This window comes from Athalia rosae, chromosome 1, assembly GCF_917208135.1.
Source record: "Athalia rosae chromosome 1, iyAthRosa1.1, whole genome shotgun sequence".
Classification (NCBI taxonomy): domain Eukaryota; kingdom Metazoa; phylum Arthropoda; class Insecta; order Hymenoptera; family Athaliidae; genus Athalia; species Athalia rosae.
In genome coordinates this window covers 338,280-356,900 of record NC_064026.1, presented here as the reverse complement: position 1 = coordinate 356,900, position 18,621 = coordinate 338,280, and the positions used below count along the sequence as shown (strand labels likewise).

The window sequence follows — 18,621 nt, the reverse complement described above, 5'->3', positions numbered from 1 at the left end:
CGCTTTTAGAAGTAACTATGATCCCAACGTACGACACGGACACCCTCGGCTATTGGGTCGCTGACAATGAGGAAGCGCTGGCCGCAAATCACATCGATCTGTCGCCCTCGGCATCTCGGTGCACGATCAACCTCCAGGACCACGAAACGAGTTGCAGCGCCTACCGCCTCGAATTCTAGGGCTTGGCAGCATGCTCGGCCGTAATAGTCGAGTTTTAGGCAGACAGACTCTCCCCTACCATTTCCCCTCAGTTCACCAACGGAACCTAGATCACTCGAAGCAAAAGTCTAAACACAGATCAAACAAATAGGTCACGCAAAACCAAACTCCAATGACTCCGGTGACGTGCGGCCGATTATTCCGTGCCGTAGCTCCGGCGATTGCTCAGAATTAGGTGATGCTTACTTTCATACTGACTCGGGAAAATAACGATTAAAATTAGCGATCATCTGATCAGACTGAAAGAATTTACCTGAAAATCCATCACTCTTTGATAGTCACTTCTAATCGGAAGTTGATAATAACTATAGACAGGAAAAGATCCGTACAATAGTCACCCAATGATGCCAAGAGAGATGAACGAAGTTTGCCTAATTTGACATGTATACGAATACAGATATCATCTGCGTTTCAATTACTCTGGAGCACGGTGCAGGAATTCTGTATACATAATAGATTATAATCAAGATATAGGATTTTCAAATTACCGGATGCGATTAGAACAGTATTCTTGAAACAGTGTGGACAAGCGAAAACAAAGGAGAACGAATAAGGGGGAAGCACCCAAGATCTCCTCCAGCTGTACCCCTGTACTCCGAAAACATAGAAACTCGATCAAACATCCGATGACGCAGTTGTTACTGATTTTAACCCTTTCGCTACTACGGGTGGACTACAATCACCCGCCACAAAACGACACCCGCACACGACGGGTGACTGTAGTCGTCGGCCGGAAAATGCCACGATACAGGTGACAACACTCCCGTTCTACGCGAGGGACTCCGCGGCAAGGCCCGCCGTAGCGCCAGGGTTAAAAGCGCTCACTTGCGATTAGTACTAATACCTAATAATGCTTAATCAACGTATGAAGTTACCTGAACTAAACCCTAATATTGTTGAAAAAATTGTTAGACCAACATTATATCGTACGAAGAAGAAAACATCTATATGTCTTTAATGATTATATTATCGTAAATGTCTATACATATATATATACATATACACACATACATTACACGCATACATACACATAAATGGTTATATTTACACCAAGAAATAATGTTACCTTTATAATATTATATGTCTTAGAGAGATAATCAACAATTCACTAATACAACCGACCGTGATTCAATGTCGGCCGGCGTTGACAAAGGTACATCCCAATAATTCAAATGGCTGACAGTGCTAAAGTTGACAACAGTTCGGTTAGATCCTATCGGAGCGCATCGCCGCAGGCTTGCGGATGGAATCCCTTGCGGTTCGACTTCGCAGGTCGCGTCTACGTAGCCATTATAGATACCATATTACAACTGCGCAGGAATGCGCGTGCAAACTAGAATGCAAGATTGCAAATGTTCCATCAAAATGACAGTGCGAAGGTTTGCATTGACCCGCGAGTATACAATGCGAGGTAATCATCCTAAACTCATCGCGAGTAATTACGGTCGAAGGTTCTTTATAGTTTCGCAAAGTCGAAGACGTCCCGCTAAATCCCGCGGACGCTCTCTGGATGTTGGCGGGACGGGGCAGAACTTATATTCTGAAACTAAAGAGTTTTCGGCGTACCTCGACTCGTGACTTATGATTTTACTGTTCTGGACAAAAATAGTCGATAAAATGATAACCCAAGATCACCGAAGAAAAACAAATAACGAATAAAACGGAACAAAAACTAACGGTAGAACGATACGTTTACTTTTTGTACTTATTGCTCTGTCAGCGACGAGTGCTTGAGACTTACAATTAGCGAGGCGATTCATTGAAGAGATAAAACTGGGCAAAGTAGGTTTTTTGACCGATCCTTTGTTTGAATTAAAATAGATTCTTTGGAGGCATTCGACATTTCCCGATAATATTCGCCCCGTGTAATGTATTTAGTATTATTGTTGAAGTTGAAGTTTGAATTTGGAAGTTGAACTAAAAAAAAATATTATTTATCTACCGTCGCATTCGCAGAACGGAGTTTAGCGCGGGGGAGGGTTAGCCGATGTCGGCCTGTGTTCGGTCAGACCATCGGTCATCCCTGCTCCACGAGATTCGCTGATTTTCGATCAGGTTATGCATATTATAAATTTTAGAGTTTAGGGACTAAACCCCGTTGCAGGGGATCTCGCACGCGACGTGCGGCGCAAATACCATGTAGAAAATGTGATTTTAGAATGCTAATACTAAATATAACGAGGATATTCGTATAAGAAATATGAAATAAGAGTTTTAGAGGTGAGCGCGTGCGAGATCACTTTACCAAGGGGACGTAAATATAGTATGTAAGTTTTCTACCGCCCGCCTACTTTTCGTCGTCTTTATTATCTCTTATTTTGCTGCCGCTGTAACGACCCTTACTTTTGTATATGTACAATCTTCCGTACTCCTCGCAGTATCTTCGTTACAAGATGTAATATCATTTCGATTATCGATCGCTAGTTGTACCGCTACTGCAGTTATCATCATTATTATCCCCGCTTATGATTATCGGTGATTATTGTTTACCATAGTCTCGATCGACGTCATAATCATTACTATTATATTACTGTACTTTTGTAGTTTTATTTATTCTTCGTCTGAAGGAGATGTAACGTATATCGATTTCGCAACGATACGTACGTACCTTGTATCGTTATTACGCGTTGACTTATATTATTATATTTTGGAATGCTGCGGTTTGAATGAATACATGATTATCTATACGATGAAAACAGAAATTGAAGAAAAAAAAAAAAAATGCTATTCAGTTTCATAATAACCACGAAAGAGAAGAGAAAAATTAAGTTCTAGCTATATAGGAATACATCATTATACTGAATTTTAGGTACCAAATTAATAAGAGCGTCGTAACAATGTTATATTATAATAATTATCTTGAATTTTTTCGTTGAAATATGCGAATCGAATTTTTTGTAAGGTTCGTTGAATTTATATTACCGATTGAAAAATGACCAGCTATTTAGGTAGGATGTTAAAATAATTAAATTATCGATTGAAATCTATATACCGTGATGGATTATATAAAATATTAATTAGGTGCGAGCTTTCAAAAATATAATAGGGTGGAATAAACGTTGACGATAAGAAGAAATAAATGAATAGAGAAAGAAAGAAGAAGAAAAATAATAATCGAAAAAAGATCAAAAATGGATGCAGTACGAGCCCCACACCTTACAGCAGATCCCAGCTGCTCCGCTTCGCTTTGCGATGATCGAGGGACTTTGGAAATTCGTGAAAACCAATTTCGTCAGGCTCTTCTCCCGCGCTCCTATCATGTTGACGAATCATAACGCGTTGCATTTTCAATAGTTACCGTCAATATGTGACTTTCACACTCTACGGCTCTCCGCTAACTATAACGATTCTCACACATTCCGAAGTTTACATAAAATATATTATACACCCGGCTCTAGTCATTCGGAAGAAGAGTCCCTTCTTGTAATAGGCTGTTTAGAAAAATGTCGAGATCTAGTCATCGGGATAGCGATAATCAAACGAGACCCGAATATAGTTCCAACGGCGGGCTATCAGTCCCTCGTCGCAACGGCGGAAGCGAAAGCGTGTTTCGTATAACGAATTCAAATACATATACTGTGGAGTGTTCATGGTGCTATGATTATTATAGAAAAGTAATAATGTTATGCTATATATGATAAATGATAATATAATAAAAGTACACTATACCTTAGAATGCCTTGCCCAATGAAACAGGTTCCGATTACAATTGTTGACATTGTTCGTTCAAATACTTCCAGCCTTGATTCGTTCAATCCAAAGTACCTTCCGCAACCAAAAGTATTCCCCCCATACTTAATATTCCACTTTTGAAACGTAATTCAGGATTGTCGGAAACGCTGTCGATGAAGCTGTGTACCTGTTACCCGTTTTTCCTTCGATATGTTATTACAAAGTTTGTCCAATAACTCTAGTGTATCATTAAATTTCCGTTCACTCTCGCCAATACACAGTATTGCTGATTGCCGTCGGTGCGATTTCACGTGCATTAATCTTATCGCTGAATTAGGGTCAATTTTCAAATGAATCACGAATCAACGAACGTTGATTGGGACGGTCTTCGAGAGGGTGGCTATTCGTCAAGTATCCATTTTGTAGTCCTGATTTTGAGGCAACTTAATTTTTTTTCCAATCTCAACCAATTAAGATCCATGAACGTATAAAATGTATTATACCGAGGGTCTTGATCACGTATATATACACATATAATACTGATTACTGGCGATGGCGAAAAGGTTGCTCAGGCAAACACACATTCTAAAGGAACTAAAGAGCCTAAAAAATCTAAAATATTTCACAAGAATCAGAGTGGAAAAAGGGCGGAAGGACGAATGAGTAAATCAAATTGAAACTGATTATTCAAAATGGCAAATGGGCGAAGAGGAGAAGAGATTATTTTTCGTATCATGATTATTAAATATTAACGAATATTATTGACGCTGCAAAGCTTTATTTATATACAATATATATATTTGCTTTTACCTCGACGGTGACAATTTATTAAAAACGACGTCGAAGGGCTACGGTGAATTATCAATTATATTATACATATTGTATATTATGTATAAATATTATAGATATAGATATATATCATATTTATGTATATAATATTCATACCATACGTATATACTGGAGCTTCTAAGTTCTTTTTCGGCTTTCGTCCCGCTTCTAGTAAACAAAAATGAATGAAAAAAAAAATCAAATAATTGAAATTTGTCTCCTCCGGCCAAAACCCATTGAAAATAGATAAAGTACAACTATACCAAACATCTTTGGATAGGATAGTTAGGTGGGAGGAGCGTCGTCACGATCATAAGTAAATGTTATATTTATCAAAATGATAGTGTCTTCATATTAACGACATTATTTCATCAGTTATTTATGCTAAAGTAACGCTATATAATTACAATATAAACGGATAAGAAACAGAAACGCCAAAAGAATAAATAAAAATCCTAAAAATGTATATAGAAAAGTCTCGTTTATTCACGGTGGGAGTACCGCTGGATGTTCGCTCTACAGAATTTTAGGGCTGCGGAACTTATTAGACTCGAGTATAATCGCTACATAAATTTACAGCTAAGCGACCGTAAGTTTTTTGAAGCTTACGAATAATTCCGACTCCAACTCGAACTTTGTGGCTCAATTCGTGTGTTTGTCCTTCCATGGCGCTGTTACGTTATGGTCACATAGTATAATCCTAATTTACATTCATCTCTAGATCAGGAATCAACCGAGTTTCGTCTCAAATCGATCGATCTCAGGGTTTATCTATAGAAATATACTGTAGTGACTATATTCATACCGATAATAATAATAATAATAAGAGTATAATGACACGATCCAGTCTACGCTGACACAAGTAGAAAAATATCTCAAAATCTAGTGTTATCTGGCATTTTGACGAAGTATGCAACCTTGTCTTCGGATACCCTGTAGTTGTGGATCCATCTGGATCCCTTTCTGAGACTACCGTCGATTCCTTCTCTCCATACCCCCGCGGGAAGATAGACTTCCCTTTGCCTGCTTCCAGAATACAAAATCGGAGCGACGATCAGCTCTTCTCCCACCGAGAATTCATCGACGACGACATGACAAGCTGGATCGGATGGATCCAGCATCCAAAGAGGTCTAATGATCGGGAGTCCAGAGTCAAGAGCCTCGGAGGCGTATTTTTTGAGCAATGGTGTGACCGTCTTTTGTCTCAAGCTTGCCAAGCTTTTGGCCATTTCGAGAACCGACTCGTCGGAATACTTGCTAGGCAAGTGGGTGAAGCGAATTACGGGTAAAAAGGTGGAGAGCTGGAGCCACCGGACGTATAGTTCTTTGTCGGGGAGATTGAACTCGAAGTCGTTGTCCGGGTTATTGTCTGACATCGGGAGCGCGACGTCCCCGCCAACGGCACCGGGCATTATGAAAGGGTATCCTATGATGCCGTAATTCAGCACCGTTGGGATCACGGTTTTTATCGCTTTCCAAGAAGAAGGAAACGGTGGTAGAGAAACAAAAACAGGCGCCCTAGGCCTCGAGATAGCTCCGGAAACCCCTGTAACAGGAGCGAAGCTCAGTATCGCTTGCGTGAATAGAGTCTTATACTCGTCAGGATTCGTCAGCGGCTTGTGGCAGTTGTAGTAATGCGGCATGTCGTAGGCGTTGCCGATGTCGAGGTAGAACGAGTTCACTTTGTACTTGTCCAGCAAAGCCTGAAGCTTTCTCTGCAACCAGGGCAGGGTTCGGTTATTCGTTATGTCCAATATGGCGGCACTGTGGCTCTGCTTGTACCTCGTCAACGCGGGGATTCTCGGATCGCTTCCTCTTTCGGATATTAGGAGGCGTTCGGCCACCGCTTCCTTAAAGTTAACCGACTCCGTTGATATGAAAGGTTGAACAGAAAATACTATTCTAAATCCACGACGGTGAATGACATTGATTGTCGCTTCCATTGTCGCGAAGCGACTTTCGTCTAAATGAAAATCCCCGGTATTGGGCTGCCACTCTTCGCTCAGTAACACATGTCCTGGGAGGAATCCTAGAGTAATAACAGCTTTCGTATAATTATAAACAGCTGCTTCGTCGGTAGGAGATATTTGCCAGACCGGCTCGGACAGAAGCGAAGTAACCGCGTCAGCATCTTCTTTATTCAGTCCGTCCCAAAGCGACTTCTCCGTCATCAAGGAGTGGAGTGTCTTCATATTATCAGAGGCACATACGGTATAATTGAGCTGCGGTAGAGGTGTGAGGTGGTTGACATAAGCGAAGGAATCATGCTTGGCCTGAATGCAGAAGTCCTTGGTTCGATTCGCATTCATCGAAACGTACAGAGGGGTTTCGGGGTCGATCAGTATCGTCGCGCCCTTGGAATTGAGGAAATAGCGCTTCAAAACGTTGCCAAATGAGTGCTTCCTTATGTCCCCGGTGATGAAAGGGCTCAGCTCCAGGACCGAGTTACCTTCCTCCAGAGGATAAGCCATGTTTTGCGTTTGTCCAGCTCCGTACCAGTGACCCCTCTTAGGCGACCAGTCGAAGCAGTCCTTCGGGTTGTAGTTAGGATTCAGACTTTGCCAAGTAACGTGGTAGCAATGCATGTCGTCCTGCTGCGTATGTGACATATACAGTCTGGTTTGATGCAGCCATTCCAGGCAGACGGAATCAGATCGCTGATCGAAATCGAGACACGCAAATACTCCGGTTTCCGCTGCGATACCTTCGCCCAAACGAGCAGCAATTATTTCTGCCCCATTCTTACCGTAGACGTGCATCACTCTGTCATTCTTGTTGAACCTGAATGGGAAATTTAAGTGTAAGTATTGATTTATGGAAACAAGAACAACCGACTTTCGCACTAGGGCTAGAGTTTAGTGATAAATGATCCAATTTTTTTTTCAGTAGGGCAGCTATGATATACAAACACCCGCGATGCGAATTGACCGGCTGACCGATATGATGACCACTTCCCGACTCCACATTACACATCGTTGTCACTTGACGCTGCGTAATTATTCAATAGAACCGAGCATTCCAAAAAAGAAAACACTGATTTCCCAGAAAAAAATTGCTTAAAAGGACGTAGATATGCCACCGTGACGACGTTCGATACTATTCCTACACTATTTACCTGAACCGCTCGTAATATGCTCTCTGGAGAACATGCTGGTTGTAGTAAAAGTGTGCAAATCCCACTAAAAAGACGATACTGAGAAATAGGACGCCAACGAAAGCCTTGAGTCTAGAACAATAAAACTTAAAAGTTACAAGTCTTGGCGAGCTTAATTTATTCATTCAACAACTTTGACGAATACCTGTAGTCGGCGTTTTGTTGCTTTTTACTGCTCCTCAGTGCCTGGGGAAGCGCGAGCTGAAACCTCTCCTTCAGCAGACTGCTGATACTGTTGACGCTTGTTATCGTTGAGTTCACGCTTTGACCACCGGGAATGTCCATCTCCCTGTTTCCTTTCTGCCCCTGGGACATGGGGGCGATCGGCGTCGGCCTGGACTGCAAAGATGCCTGCAACGGCATCCTGGAAGGTGCACAATCGTCCGTAAGCACATACCGATCGGATTGGACCATGTCACTGAACCGACTTCCAATTCTCTAGGTATTCCTCGAGCATGGACGGTAAGACCGAATGAAAAGGGTCGGAGTCGAGACACCGCGATCTTCGCGGTACTTATGAATCTCTAACGCTCCGGCATAATTGGCCCACGAAATTTCTGAGCGACTCGAGAGTAGGGAAGATTGGGAACAACCCAACAGTCCCGGCAAGTGATTTGGATCATCACTGCTTCCGGCCCATCACACGACCCGTTGCAGATAGTATCATAAACTTTTGATCGCTACCGATATCAAGCTAATGGTCAACCAGAGATTCGTTGCAGCAAGTTGAAATTAAGTCGAAACTTGTGTTATTTTTGATCCCACAGCTTCAACCAAAGACCAAACTTTTTCCAGATAAAATTATTCCACTGCGAAGCGGCTATTGTTCATTTATTTCTTTTTCTTTTCTTTGTAGAGTTTCGATATTTGTAATATGCGCACATACCTATTGAGCGAGACCGCGCGTTCAACGTCGTAACGTGGCATCATTTTGCTCCAGTTTTCTAACACAAATCTAGTCCGAATAAACTCTCGTAAAAACTGTTCAATTTTTTAACTTTCACGTCATTTGTGACTCTATTCTTTTAGTGAAAAAAAAAAAAACAGTTACTATAAGCTCAACGCTTCACCTTCTGGGCAGTAACTTTTGGAACCGAATGATTCGGGGATACCTCACAGCACTCTGGCGATCATCAGCTGGATGCTCTGCGTACACACGTTCAAACAGATGTCAAATAACTTCACGATTTTGATAACCCAACAAAAGGTTAAATCAGCAACATGCGATAAAAAAGCACCGCTTGCTTAGGACCGAGCAAATGGAAAATTCTATTCACCAGCACTGCTGCAGGAACAACAGAAAATCTTGCTCCCCTATCTCAGCCTGATGTCGCGACTAATTTTTATCATTGTTATTCAAATCACCTGTGGAACTCGTGATTTTCAATCATGCATTACTTGCATTACGTTCATCATGCCCTCGTATTCGTTACTACTTTATCAATGTATTTGTACTTGACTCGGTGTAACTTGGTGATTTGGACGTTTAAGCTCTTGTCGTGAGAAGGTCGTACTAAAATGTTGTCTATCCAGCCGAGTGTGTGTCGGGCGGTCCTTATTTTGGATATTTGCCAATTTTTTATGCTTCCAGAGGCTTAAGCGATTGAAAATAAATAAAACGAAATCCTCCCAAGGTTACAGATTGTTATCTCCATTTTTGCCCGTACTTCTCGGTTTCATGAGTCTTCCATAATAACATGAGGTTTTTGGCATTGAACATTTAATTTTTGTTTCTGGCGAAACTAATTGTTCAAGAAATTTTAAATTTAGTAGACTTCATTCTTACGACAGTGACTCTCTCAATTCTCTTTCAATTGGAGAAAAAAATACCGAGAGCTAAGAATCTCGAATAATCCTGTGGTATAGCTTTTTTCGCAAGAACAAAGTTTACAGAATTCTAAAAAAAATTGAACTATTGGAATGACAAAAACTCCATGTTGTTTCAAATAGGAAACTCACCATGCCGAGAGGCACAGGTAAAAAACTCTGAGAGGATTTTCTTTTATTTATCTCTAAATGCGTGGGCCTTTGGGAGCAACAAAGCTCAAAAATTTAGAAAATAAGGACCAACCTAATATGCATACATATGCGTTTACTTCATCATTTCTTTGACCTTCGAGGAAATTACGATAGGTATAGTAATTATACCGAAACCGAATCGAGATAGTCCGCAACAACAACGGTGGCGTGTGTATAAGAACGTACACAGTACGCAAATTAAAACATGTAAATTGATTCCGCGAAATTGGATCCGGTTAATTTGGGCACAAATTTTCTATTTATAAATTTGGATACGCCTGATGTGAAAACTCACTTGGCCATTTCATCCTCGTTGACGTCATCATCGGTGTCAGAGTCCAGGGGACTCACACGTGGCGTTGACCCACTGTTACTGAATGTCGCACTGCTCTCGCTCTCTTCCCGCGAAAATCTTGAACTCGTACCCTGCAACGATCATGAACTTGTGAACTGTTGACTCGAGATTGTTAATTCATTCGTTCGTATACATGCCGCTGAAAGGAATGATAACGGAACTAACCGCAGCTGAAACAGAAAGTGGAATTCCAAGTGTAATTATAAAAAAGAATTCAAGTCAGGGGTTCGGACATGACCGGTAAAGTAATCGCTCGTAGTCGATAAAGTGGTTGATCGTTAGTTCGATGACCAAATACATCTATCAGAGATATAAAAGGCTTACACAATCCCACGTAAGACAGGTGTCGATTGGTTGAGTTATATCGCTGCGATAAGCTTCGCGACACGTACGGCAGGAAGCTGTAATGATCTTACTGATGAATTCATCTAACTCGTCGTCGGCTCGGCACGCATACTTACAATTAGTAATTATCTAGTCATACGTACGTACATCGCGCGTCTGCGTATTAGTGATTGTACAGGAATCGGGGCACAAACCGCAATGACTTAAGGTGAATGACGATACATTTTCAAGGAGGTTCTCAACTCTGGTTTACCTTAATGAGAACTTGTTTTCTCAAATCGAAGTGACTACAGTCGTTCCTTTTTTCGCCCATTATTATTTCACCAACTTTGCGATTAGTTACACTCAATCACATACCGTCAACAAGCTCATTAAATATTTAAACATCATATCTTGTTACAATATCGCACAAACTCACTCACAGTCGTACGTAAAGACCTGCTTTGTCACCGGTATAAGTACTTTCAATTTTCCAACAGTCGAATCCACACCACATAGAATGAGAATCACCTAATCATTGGCAATCGATTCGTTCAATGACAATTTTTCTATTTTTTTTCATACGGGCGTAGACGTAGTGCCTAAAATTTTTATACTTCCGATGTAAATATTCGCGCACTAAAAATCGCGAGTTCTACATCGTCCAGGTATTCGCTAACTACTTGCCCGAAAGGTGATCAGACCGCGAAAGGTAAAATCGTTTGGCCCCTTCCCTCGTCACCCGGTGCGGCGCAAGAATCACGCAGAGCATAAATTTCGTCAATTTCAACTCAAATCGCAGCTCAAAAGCTGGAATTCTTTAAAATAAATCTGGAAAAACCTGATTACTCCCAATTAACGATTGAAACATAATATACCAACCTCAGAGACGGAGTCTGAGTAACCCCCTCCGCTACAATTGGCGAACGCGAATATATTTGATGATTATATCTGTTCATTTTCGGACATCTCTTCGGCAAAACTTTCAAGTCGAATTAATTACTCGTTCAGACTTGTAGATGATCATCGCTGTTTTGAATACTCTCAAAATGTTAACATCGGGTGCAAGAACACAATCAAAACGTCAAGAGGATTGAATACGTTACTGAAATCGTTTGCCATAAGTGACATTGAAGGCGAACATAAATATATTTCTCGTGATAGCGATTTGCTGATTTTGCGCGTGACGTCCACAGGCCACAAAATTTTCCCACCAACATGCGGGTACCTTGAATTGTTACGCGTGAACGAGGATCGTTTTCATAAAAATTACCTGATGTTTAATAGCCTTCTCCAGTTCATCCATATTATTTAGCTTATCAGGCATCGAAGCGCTAGTTTTTCTTGAGTTTCTTTTCCGTTCTGAATCTTTGATGAGCTCCTCAGACTCCTCCGTATCTTTGATCCTAACGAACTGCTTCGGGGTAGAAGCTTTCCCGGTGGATCGTTGATCTGAAATATCACAAAACCAAAAGAATAAAAACAACAAAAAAGTCCGATAATGGGTAGAACTTCGACACCGTATTATAATATTTGGATGGAACCACTTGAATGTTGTCGCAGAATTTTTCTCAGAATTATTGACTATGTCTGAATCGATGATAGAATCAATAATTACCAACTGTAGAAGGCGCATACATGTTATACGTCCTTGTCAAAATTTAAGTCCTATGAGCTAAATTGGAATTTGTACCAAATTCATCTGTGACGTGGAACTCGGTTTGAGAGATTATAGCGGAGGTGACGACTTTTAATAATGCAAACCATGTAATCGAGATACATGTAATGTAAAAGACCGCCGTGTAATCCCAGTAATGAAAATAAATAAATTGCGTTTCAACTGTTTCTTGTGATCCCAAATTTCAGTTATAGAATTGATCATCACTTGTCAAGGGATTTGGCTTTCATTGCAAATTCTCAACGTCATTGGGTAATCCGAAGGATAAGGTTATTTGACTAACTAACTATGGGTGGTGAAACGCTAACTGCCTGAAATTCTAAACTCGTATCCACTAATTCGCTACTCTTTCCACGCGATGTGTGACTGTCCGCAAGATGAAAACGATGATCCAGACGAGATCAATCGCACGTCCGACGACCCCCGTTCAGGGGATCACGTACAGCTTTTCAGCAGTTGCTCGGCTCCTTTCGATTTCAGAGCTGCGACAACTAGTGGGCAGGTCACGTCGTCGATCGGATCGTCTCCAGACATAACGGCCAACCGGTCAGACGACGATATTCCGACTGCAACCGATTCCTCTATCGACTCGTCGGGAGAAGTGCTTGAAATTTCTTTAATGAAAGATCCAATCAATTATTCATTTTTTATAAGATCTCCAAATCCCTAGTTCCGCACACAGTACAAATTCGCTGATCCTCGGGACTTTGGCTATCCCTACGGCGAGGAGGAAGCTCCCGAGTACCCGCTGATAACATGTAGATCTCAAACGGAGGAGTCGAAAGATGATGATCTGGATATCGAGTGTACCCTAGCTATAATCAAACCGGATGCCATGGTTCATCGCGACGAAATAGAAAACCGTATTGTAGAACAAGGTTTCGAGGTCTACCAAACGCGATGGGTTCAACTGACCCCCGAACAAGCTTCGGATTTCTACAAGGATTGTTACGGGCAACTGCACTTCGCTTATTTGGTTACCTACATGTCCTCATCGCCCATTCTGGTCATGGTTCTGGCTAAACAACGGGGAGTAGAAGAATGGAGGCTCGCGATAGGACCCGCGAAGGTATCACTATGATGTCCGTGATATCGGCTACTCTGTAGATTTATATTCATCTCCACCCCTACGTGTACCTCAGGTCTCCGAAGCTCGCCTTTACTACCCTGACACCCTGCGCGCGATGTTTGGACGATGTGGCGACGACGTCCAGAACGCCGTTCATGGAAGTGCGAATCTCGATCAGGCGGAAAGAGAGATCCATTTTTTTTTCCCAGACTGTGAGTTGCATCGAAATAATAGCACGAATTGGTATAATGTCTTGATTGGATTCCAGTCGTCGTAGAACCCTTGATCAAGGGTGAAATGGCGTCTGACTACCTTTGGGAAGCGATCAATGAAACTCTGCTCGAAGGACTGACGTTGGTGAGTCCCCACACAATCTCTCGCATTAAAGAATAAGCGCAATTCCGCCGCGACGCAAAACTGCGTAGCAAACTAATTATTGCGAAAATGTGTTCTACAGTGCTGCAAAAGAAAACCATCCGACCCTATTCTCTGGCTAGCAAATTGGCTGATCCTCAACAATCCAAATCAACCAAAACTGCCCGAAGACATAGCGATGATACACTCTTAACCATGCGTGAAATTATCCATACACCGGCTCTTTTTTTAGAAAAAAACGCGTCGCGGTTGACATTTTTCTTTTTTGTCGTTCGTCAATCGTAATAATTAAACTCAAACATCGACTCACCGATGTTGGTCCGTACTTTGCTCACGGGAGAAGTTCGCAAATAGGGTCTCTTGAGCCGTCGGGTAGTCCGCGAGTTGTACCTGTAAGACGGTAATTATAACTGCGGTGGCGATCCATTACGTCTTCAATTTTTGGTAAAATGAATTCATGACGAGGGGGCCATAAAAAGTAATGGGGTACCTCTCTTCGACAAGATGTTCGACTATGATTCCAATCGACGTCCTGTTACCTGCTCGAGCAATCGCCGGAGGATGATTTTCATGCTCCTCCAATTCCTGCAAGACTTTTGCCCAGCCTATTCCTGGGAGATTATGGGCGGAACTGCTCAAAAGTTGAGTTTCTCCGTTCTCCTTGACTTCCTCTTTTCCCCGTTCTCCCTTCCGCTTATTCACAATGACCTCCGCCAAATGGCTTGCGTTTCGATCGCGATTGTTAACTCTGTTGCCTGACGGCGTACAGATATTCTCATCTTCAAAGCGAACCTGAACAACCGGAACATTCACGATACCCGAGTCATTGCTAATCGTTGCTTCGAGGTGATCCGTCGACGCGAGTGGCTTTCCGTAAGAATTAGCCCTGATCCTCGAGAATTTCGGCAACGGCACCGACTGCGTAGAACCTCGGAAGCTCTCCGACGTTGGGGATCTATTACAGATTTATAATCTTGAGATTATACCAAGAAAACTAATTCCAAGCGATTTCATTGCGGTCCCTGGACTCACCGCAATGGTTTATACCATGGAAGTGGCCACTCTGGGCTGGTCAAAGCACCTTGATCGACTTGAAGATGTTTCGAAGTTTGCACTGCCGGAGAATCGTGGATCGGCTTGTACCAGGGCGAGGGTGTACGGGTCAGGGTGTGCGACGAAGTTGGCACATTTGGCGATTCGGCGGTACGTAGAGACGGAAGGACAACACCTCGTCGTTTAGCTAAACCCTCCGGCTCGACACTGGCAACTCGAACATCCCACGGATCAGCGGTGGACAAAAGCAGTTTCTGTGCGACAAGAGAAGAGGGACCAGTTACATAGGTATGCGTGTGTATATCATTGCTATACATACGACATGTATAGTGCATGCATTAAACTGTGTGGGAGTACGTTGATTGGGTCTGGTTAGCGAGGCCGGCAATGGACCCGCTCCAGATGACCAGTGTCCAGCTTTCTGTTGCCCGCGATCACATTCGTACGGCGAAGCGATGAAACAACGCTTACGATCACTGTATTGCCACGGAGAGGCTGCTTTTTCCATCGTTATCGCGAATCGACGAAGAATCGGTTCGGTGGCGATCATCTCGCGACAGTGAAGCCCGGAAGACGATGACAGAACATCGGTGGCGAACCAACGACTATAAATGGTTCACGTGTATTTCATAATCGTAAGAACACTCGTGGACTCTTATTCTGCAACATACTTGACTGCAGGATGTATCGGGACACCTGCGTATTCGGGATACGTAAATACGCTCATATCGTGATTTGTAAGTAAGTATGCGAGGTATAATATTTTATGTATACGTATACATGGAACACTAGATTCTGTAAGCCCCCTGTATGACGTACAGCGATCATAATTTCGTTTACGACGGTAGATTAACTTTATTTGACTCTGCAATCGTTAGCCCTGCCCGGTAATTAGAGGGATGGGCAATCGTGGTAAGAGACAATTAGATACGAGCAATATTAGTGAGTTGAGACTCGCGGCGATACAAATCGATCATTTTCACTCGAAAAATTAATGATTGAAAGGATTCCGACACTTGTTTCGTCTATAACTCGCAGGATCTGACGATCACGGTCGGAATCTTCTAAATTTATAACTAGCTGAATTATCCGGAACGAGCCCAAAAAATATAAGTTAATCCACCTCAACGTCGCGACACCTCGCAACGGATTGTAGCGATAAGCGTCTATCTGTTGATCGAGCTCCGAACGAGTGGTTGATGTTTTTCAATAAATACTAGCCACCTCCGAGATGAATGATCTTAAACGATGGTAATCGTCGAGAAAGACTTAAGAGGTTCCCGCTATCGCGAGACTCAGTTTTTCGTGAGATCGTGCATGAAATGTATGAACGCTAATTACAGTTTTCGTGTGGAAAAATGAGGACTTTAACTATCCGCTTGTCTTGGCGGCAAGGTGACACCCGCCTGTATCTTTGTGCGTTCATTTTTTCAACATCGGTCGAACAACCTGTCTCAAATGACCGTACACGTGCAGCAGACTATACGCGTCTTTACGCTACGATCGCAGGTATGCAGCTGGTGAATACGCCGTACTACAGAATGCAGATCACGATCCAAATATCTCACTGTAGACTCTAACGAGCGTAAAGTTAATTGCAACATTTCCAAAGTGGTCTGACTGGATTATGGTTTTGTTGGGATTGTGTTTGAACAACAATTGTGCTGTCCTCGAAGCGGTGTTGTTCCTAATTGCATTTTAATCATAACGTTCGTAGCTAGGGGAACTGCATAATCCGCAAGTAATGACAGCCCAGCCGAAATTAGCAACTGCTGGTTCCTACCTGGCGAGACAGGTGTCTGACTTCTTTCTGACGTTATCAAGAAATCCTCGAGTCGGATCAAATCGTTTAATCGTTTCAACAAAGACTGATGTGATTATCGAGTTACTAACTGTCAACGGCGGCCTACTGTTCTCGATAACGAAGTTGTTTGTAAAATTATACGCATCGCCACACGGTGCGACGAATGATTCTCACTCGGAGGAATACTCGAGTAATAATTGCAAAAGTGAGAGCCTAAAATTATTCGCGCGCCGTGACGGATAAAGAATCGCTCTATTACCAGATGAGTAGCATCTGCCTCGCGATGAGGAGCAAAAAACAACACTTTTGATTATCATCGAGACGGCTTATTGTCAAATCGGCATCAATATCTGTAGATCGAAATCTCGATACCCAAGCCAAATGCCTAAGTCATGCGTTTTCATTTACCACAGATGAATTTGTGTGAATTTATCGCACGAAAACTGATCGATCGCGGCATATATCAATCACGTTTGATCCTGACAAATGGCAATCCGTGGAGCTATTTCGTTCTTTGCGGAGAAGAAGATCGATTTCACTGAGGGGCCTTGGCGAAAATGAACAATCTCCAATTGTCCCGTCACCAACGACCCATCTTGTCTCGGTCCCGATTCCCACTTATGCCGCAGGGGTAGATTGTGTGATATCTGGTGAAATGACAAGCCCCGGAGAACCGTAGCGAAATTTGGAATGATTTCCGAATAGAGTCGGTGTGTACCTTCGGCTTCTTCGCCTTCCTTCTCCTGCGCCTAATCCTATCCATCGCACAATACCACCAGACCTAATCACACCGATGATCGAATCAGATGAAATGGAGAAAAACTAATGATCGAGGGAGGACCACATCGTTTTGGATCCCGCCAACGCCGCGGATAGGTAGACATAGACTGATCCAAAGACCACGGTATCGTATCGGCAGCCAGTTAACGATATCTTTCTGTCCCCCACCCCCGTCGTCTTTCGCCCCCGTGCCGTCGCCAAGAGATCAGATCTTCGTAGGTGCCTTTGCGGCGTCTGTAGTTTACCGTGTTATGCCTATACATATATCATGACCTCTTACCAGGTACAGCGATAACGCATAGTGTGCGCTACAATTTTTTTATTAACTTCAGTGTTTGCAATAATTTCCTGAAGTGTGTTCACGATAAACTCATGCGTCGTCTGAGCATACCGAAACTTGTAAAGGTGCCGCGATGATATATCCCGTACGGATTGCGTTTATTTATACAAGATCGTCACTATACGCTCTCATTATTTACTTTTGTTCGGAGATAATCTTCCTTAAACCTCGCAAATTAGGCCATCATCTCGCAGATCGAATCTCGTTGAAATTCTTCGGACAAGCTAAATGGTTAGCCCCGGCAATCGGAGGAGGCTCAAGGTGTAATCGCATGGTCGGCAATCTGCAAGATCGTTGATCGAGGTGGACCAGACCATCTGCTTACCTCGTGCGATTTATTGCTATAGTTATACAAGTATACGTATACCTACACCTCTATTGTCCCGCGAAGCACGGGAAAATATATTTTCTTCGTAGTCATACGGTATGCACCTTACACACGGACAAATTGGTGTCACCCTGAATTGTGGCTTACTCAACACCATCTCTTGAGCATCGAATCTTTTTGATAATACCTAATATAGTACCCACTTGAATTTACGTTGTACGCGCGGCATTTTTGGAATTTTATCACACAGTTGATATGATACCGAAGTTGCAGCAGTTCTTTTCATCGCCCATGCGACGTTATAAGCGAGTTAAGTAACAGCGAAGCTTCCCATCGCTAACAATATAGCTAATTACTCACCGTTAAAGACATTGAGAGTTCATGCATGAATGTTAACGCAGGTACCATGACGATCAAATTGCGGAGCCAAATGATATTTAGCAACACCGTTTATGCACCATAGATTTTTGTCATACTTCGCCCGCATGCGAATGATTATTGAGAAAACGTAAACTCGAATTTGAATCAGACTATGCGCTTGTATGCAGCTCAAGTACAACTCATTACTGCCACGTGACTGATGAGACAGCCAGCTAGTGATAATAATTTATGCAAGTCTCGTG

General features: G+C 42.5%; 3 protein-coding genes across 5 annotated transcripts in view; 2 read left to right on the top strand and 1 right to left on the bottom strand.

Moving 5' to 3' along the window:
• The window catches only part of LOC105693375 (microtubule-associated protein futsch), a 49,693-nt gene extending 45,801 nt beyond the window's left edge, over positions 1 to 3,892 (top strand). The window contains exon 8 of the mRNA XM_012413231.3: positions 10 to 3,892. Coding sequence (XP_012268654.2) covers positions 10 to 179 — 170 coding nt within the window. The 3' untranslated portion in view covers positions 180 to 3,892. The remainder of the gene's footprint in view (positions 1 to 9) is intronic.
• Positions 3,893 to 5,183: 1,291 nt separating this feature from the next.
• On the bottom strand, positions 5,184 to 18,533 carry LOC105693376 (myogenesis-regulating glycosidase). Of its 3 annotated transcripts, none has more exons than XM_012413232.3 (9): positions 18,359 to 18,533; positions 14,726 to 15,000; positions 14,184 to 14,648; positions 14,004 to 14,083; positions 11,845 to 12,023; positions 10,188 to 10,318; positions 8,019 to 8,237; positions 7,835 to 7,945; positions 5,184 to 7,500 (listed from the first exon to the last, which is right to left on the bottom strand). In XM_012413232.3, the coding sequence occupies exons 1-9, from the start codon at positions 18,404 to 18,406 to the stop codon at positions 5,595 to 5,597; spliced, it is 3,414 nt and encodes a 1,137-aa protein (XP_012268655.2). In that variant the 5' UTR covers positions 18,407 to 18,533; the 3' UTR covers positions 5,184 to 5,594. The 3 variants fall into 3 exon arrangements, with proteins under 3 accessions (XP_012268655.2, XP_012268656.2, XP_048506615.1); XM_012413233.3 differs by lacking the exon at positions 18,359 to 18,533 and adding an exon at positions 17,269 to 17,500; XM_048650658.1 differs by lacking the exon at positions 18,359 to 18,533 and adding an exon at positions 15,066 to 15,359.
• Positions 12,030 to 14,017, top strand: LOC105693377 (nucleoside diphosphate kinase homolog 5-like). Its single transcript, XM_012413235.2, has 5 exons — positions 12,030 to 12,850; positions 12,932 to 13,318; positions 13,392 to 13,530; positions 13,587 to 13,675; positions 13,776 to 14,017. The coding sequence occupies exons 1-5, from the start codon at positions 12,608 to 12,610 to the stop codon at positions 13,884 to 13,886; spliced, it is 969 nt and encodes a 322-aa protein (XP_012268658.2). The 5' UTR covers positions 12,030 to 12,607; the 3' UTR covers positions 13,887 to 14,017.
• Positions 18,534 to 18,621: the final 88 nt, after the last annotated feature.

Excerpts from the sequence above, each read along its gene's own strand:
- LOC105693376 (XM_048650658.1), bottom strand. The coding sequence starts at position 15,296 with ATGATCGCCACCGAACCGATTCTTCGTCGATTCGCGATAACGATGGAA. Across the intron at positions 14,649-14,725 it reads CCATGGTATAAACCATTGCG|ATCCCCAACGTCGGAGAGCT; the intron begins GTGAGTCCAGGG and ends AATCTGTAATAG. Across the intron at positions 14,084-14,183 it reads GAACATCTTGTCGAAGAGAG|GTACAACTCGCGGACTACCC; the intron begins GTACCCCATTAC and ends ACCGTCTTACAG.
- LOC105693377 (XM_012413235.2), top strand. The coding sequence starts at position 12,608 with ATGTGTGACTGTCCGCAAGATGAAAACGATGATCCAGACGAGATCAAT. Across the intron at positions 13,319-13,391 it reads TCGCGATAGGACCCGCGAAG|GTCTCCGAAGCTCGCCTTTA; the intron begins GTATCACTATGA and ends CGTGTACCTCAG. Across the intron at positions 13,676-13,775 it reads TGCTCGAAGGACTGACGTTG|TGCTGCAAAAGAAAACCATC; the intron begins GTGAGTCCCCAC and ends TGTGTTCTACAG.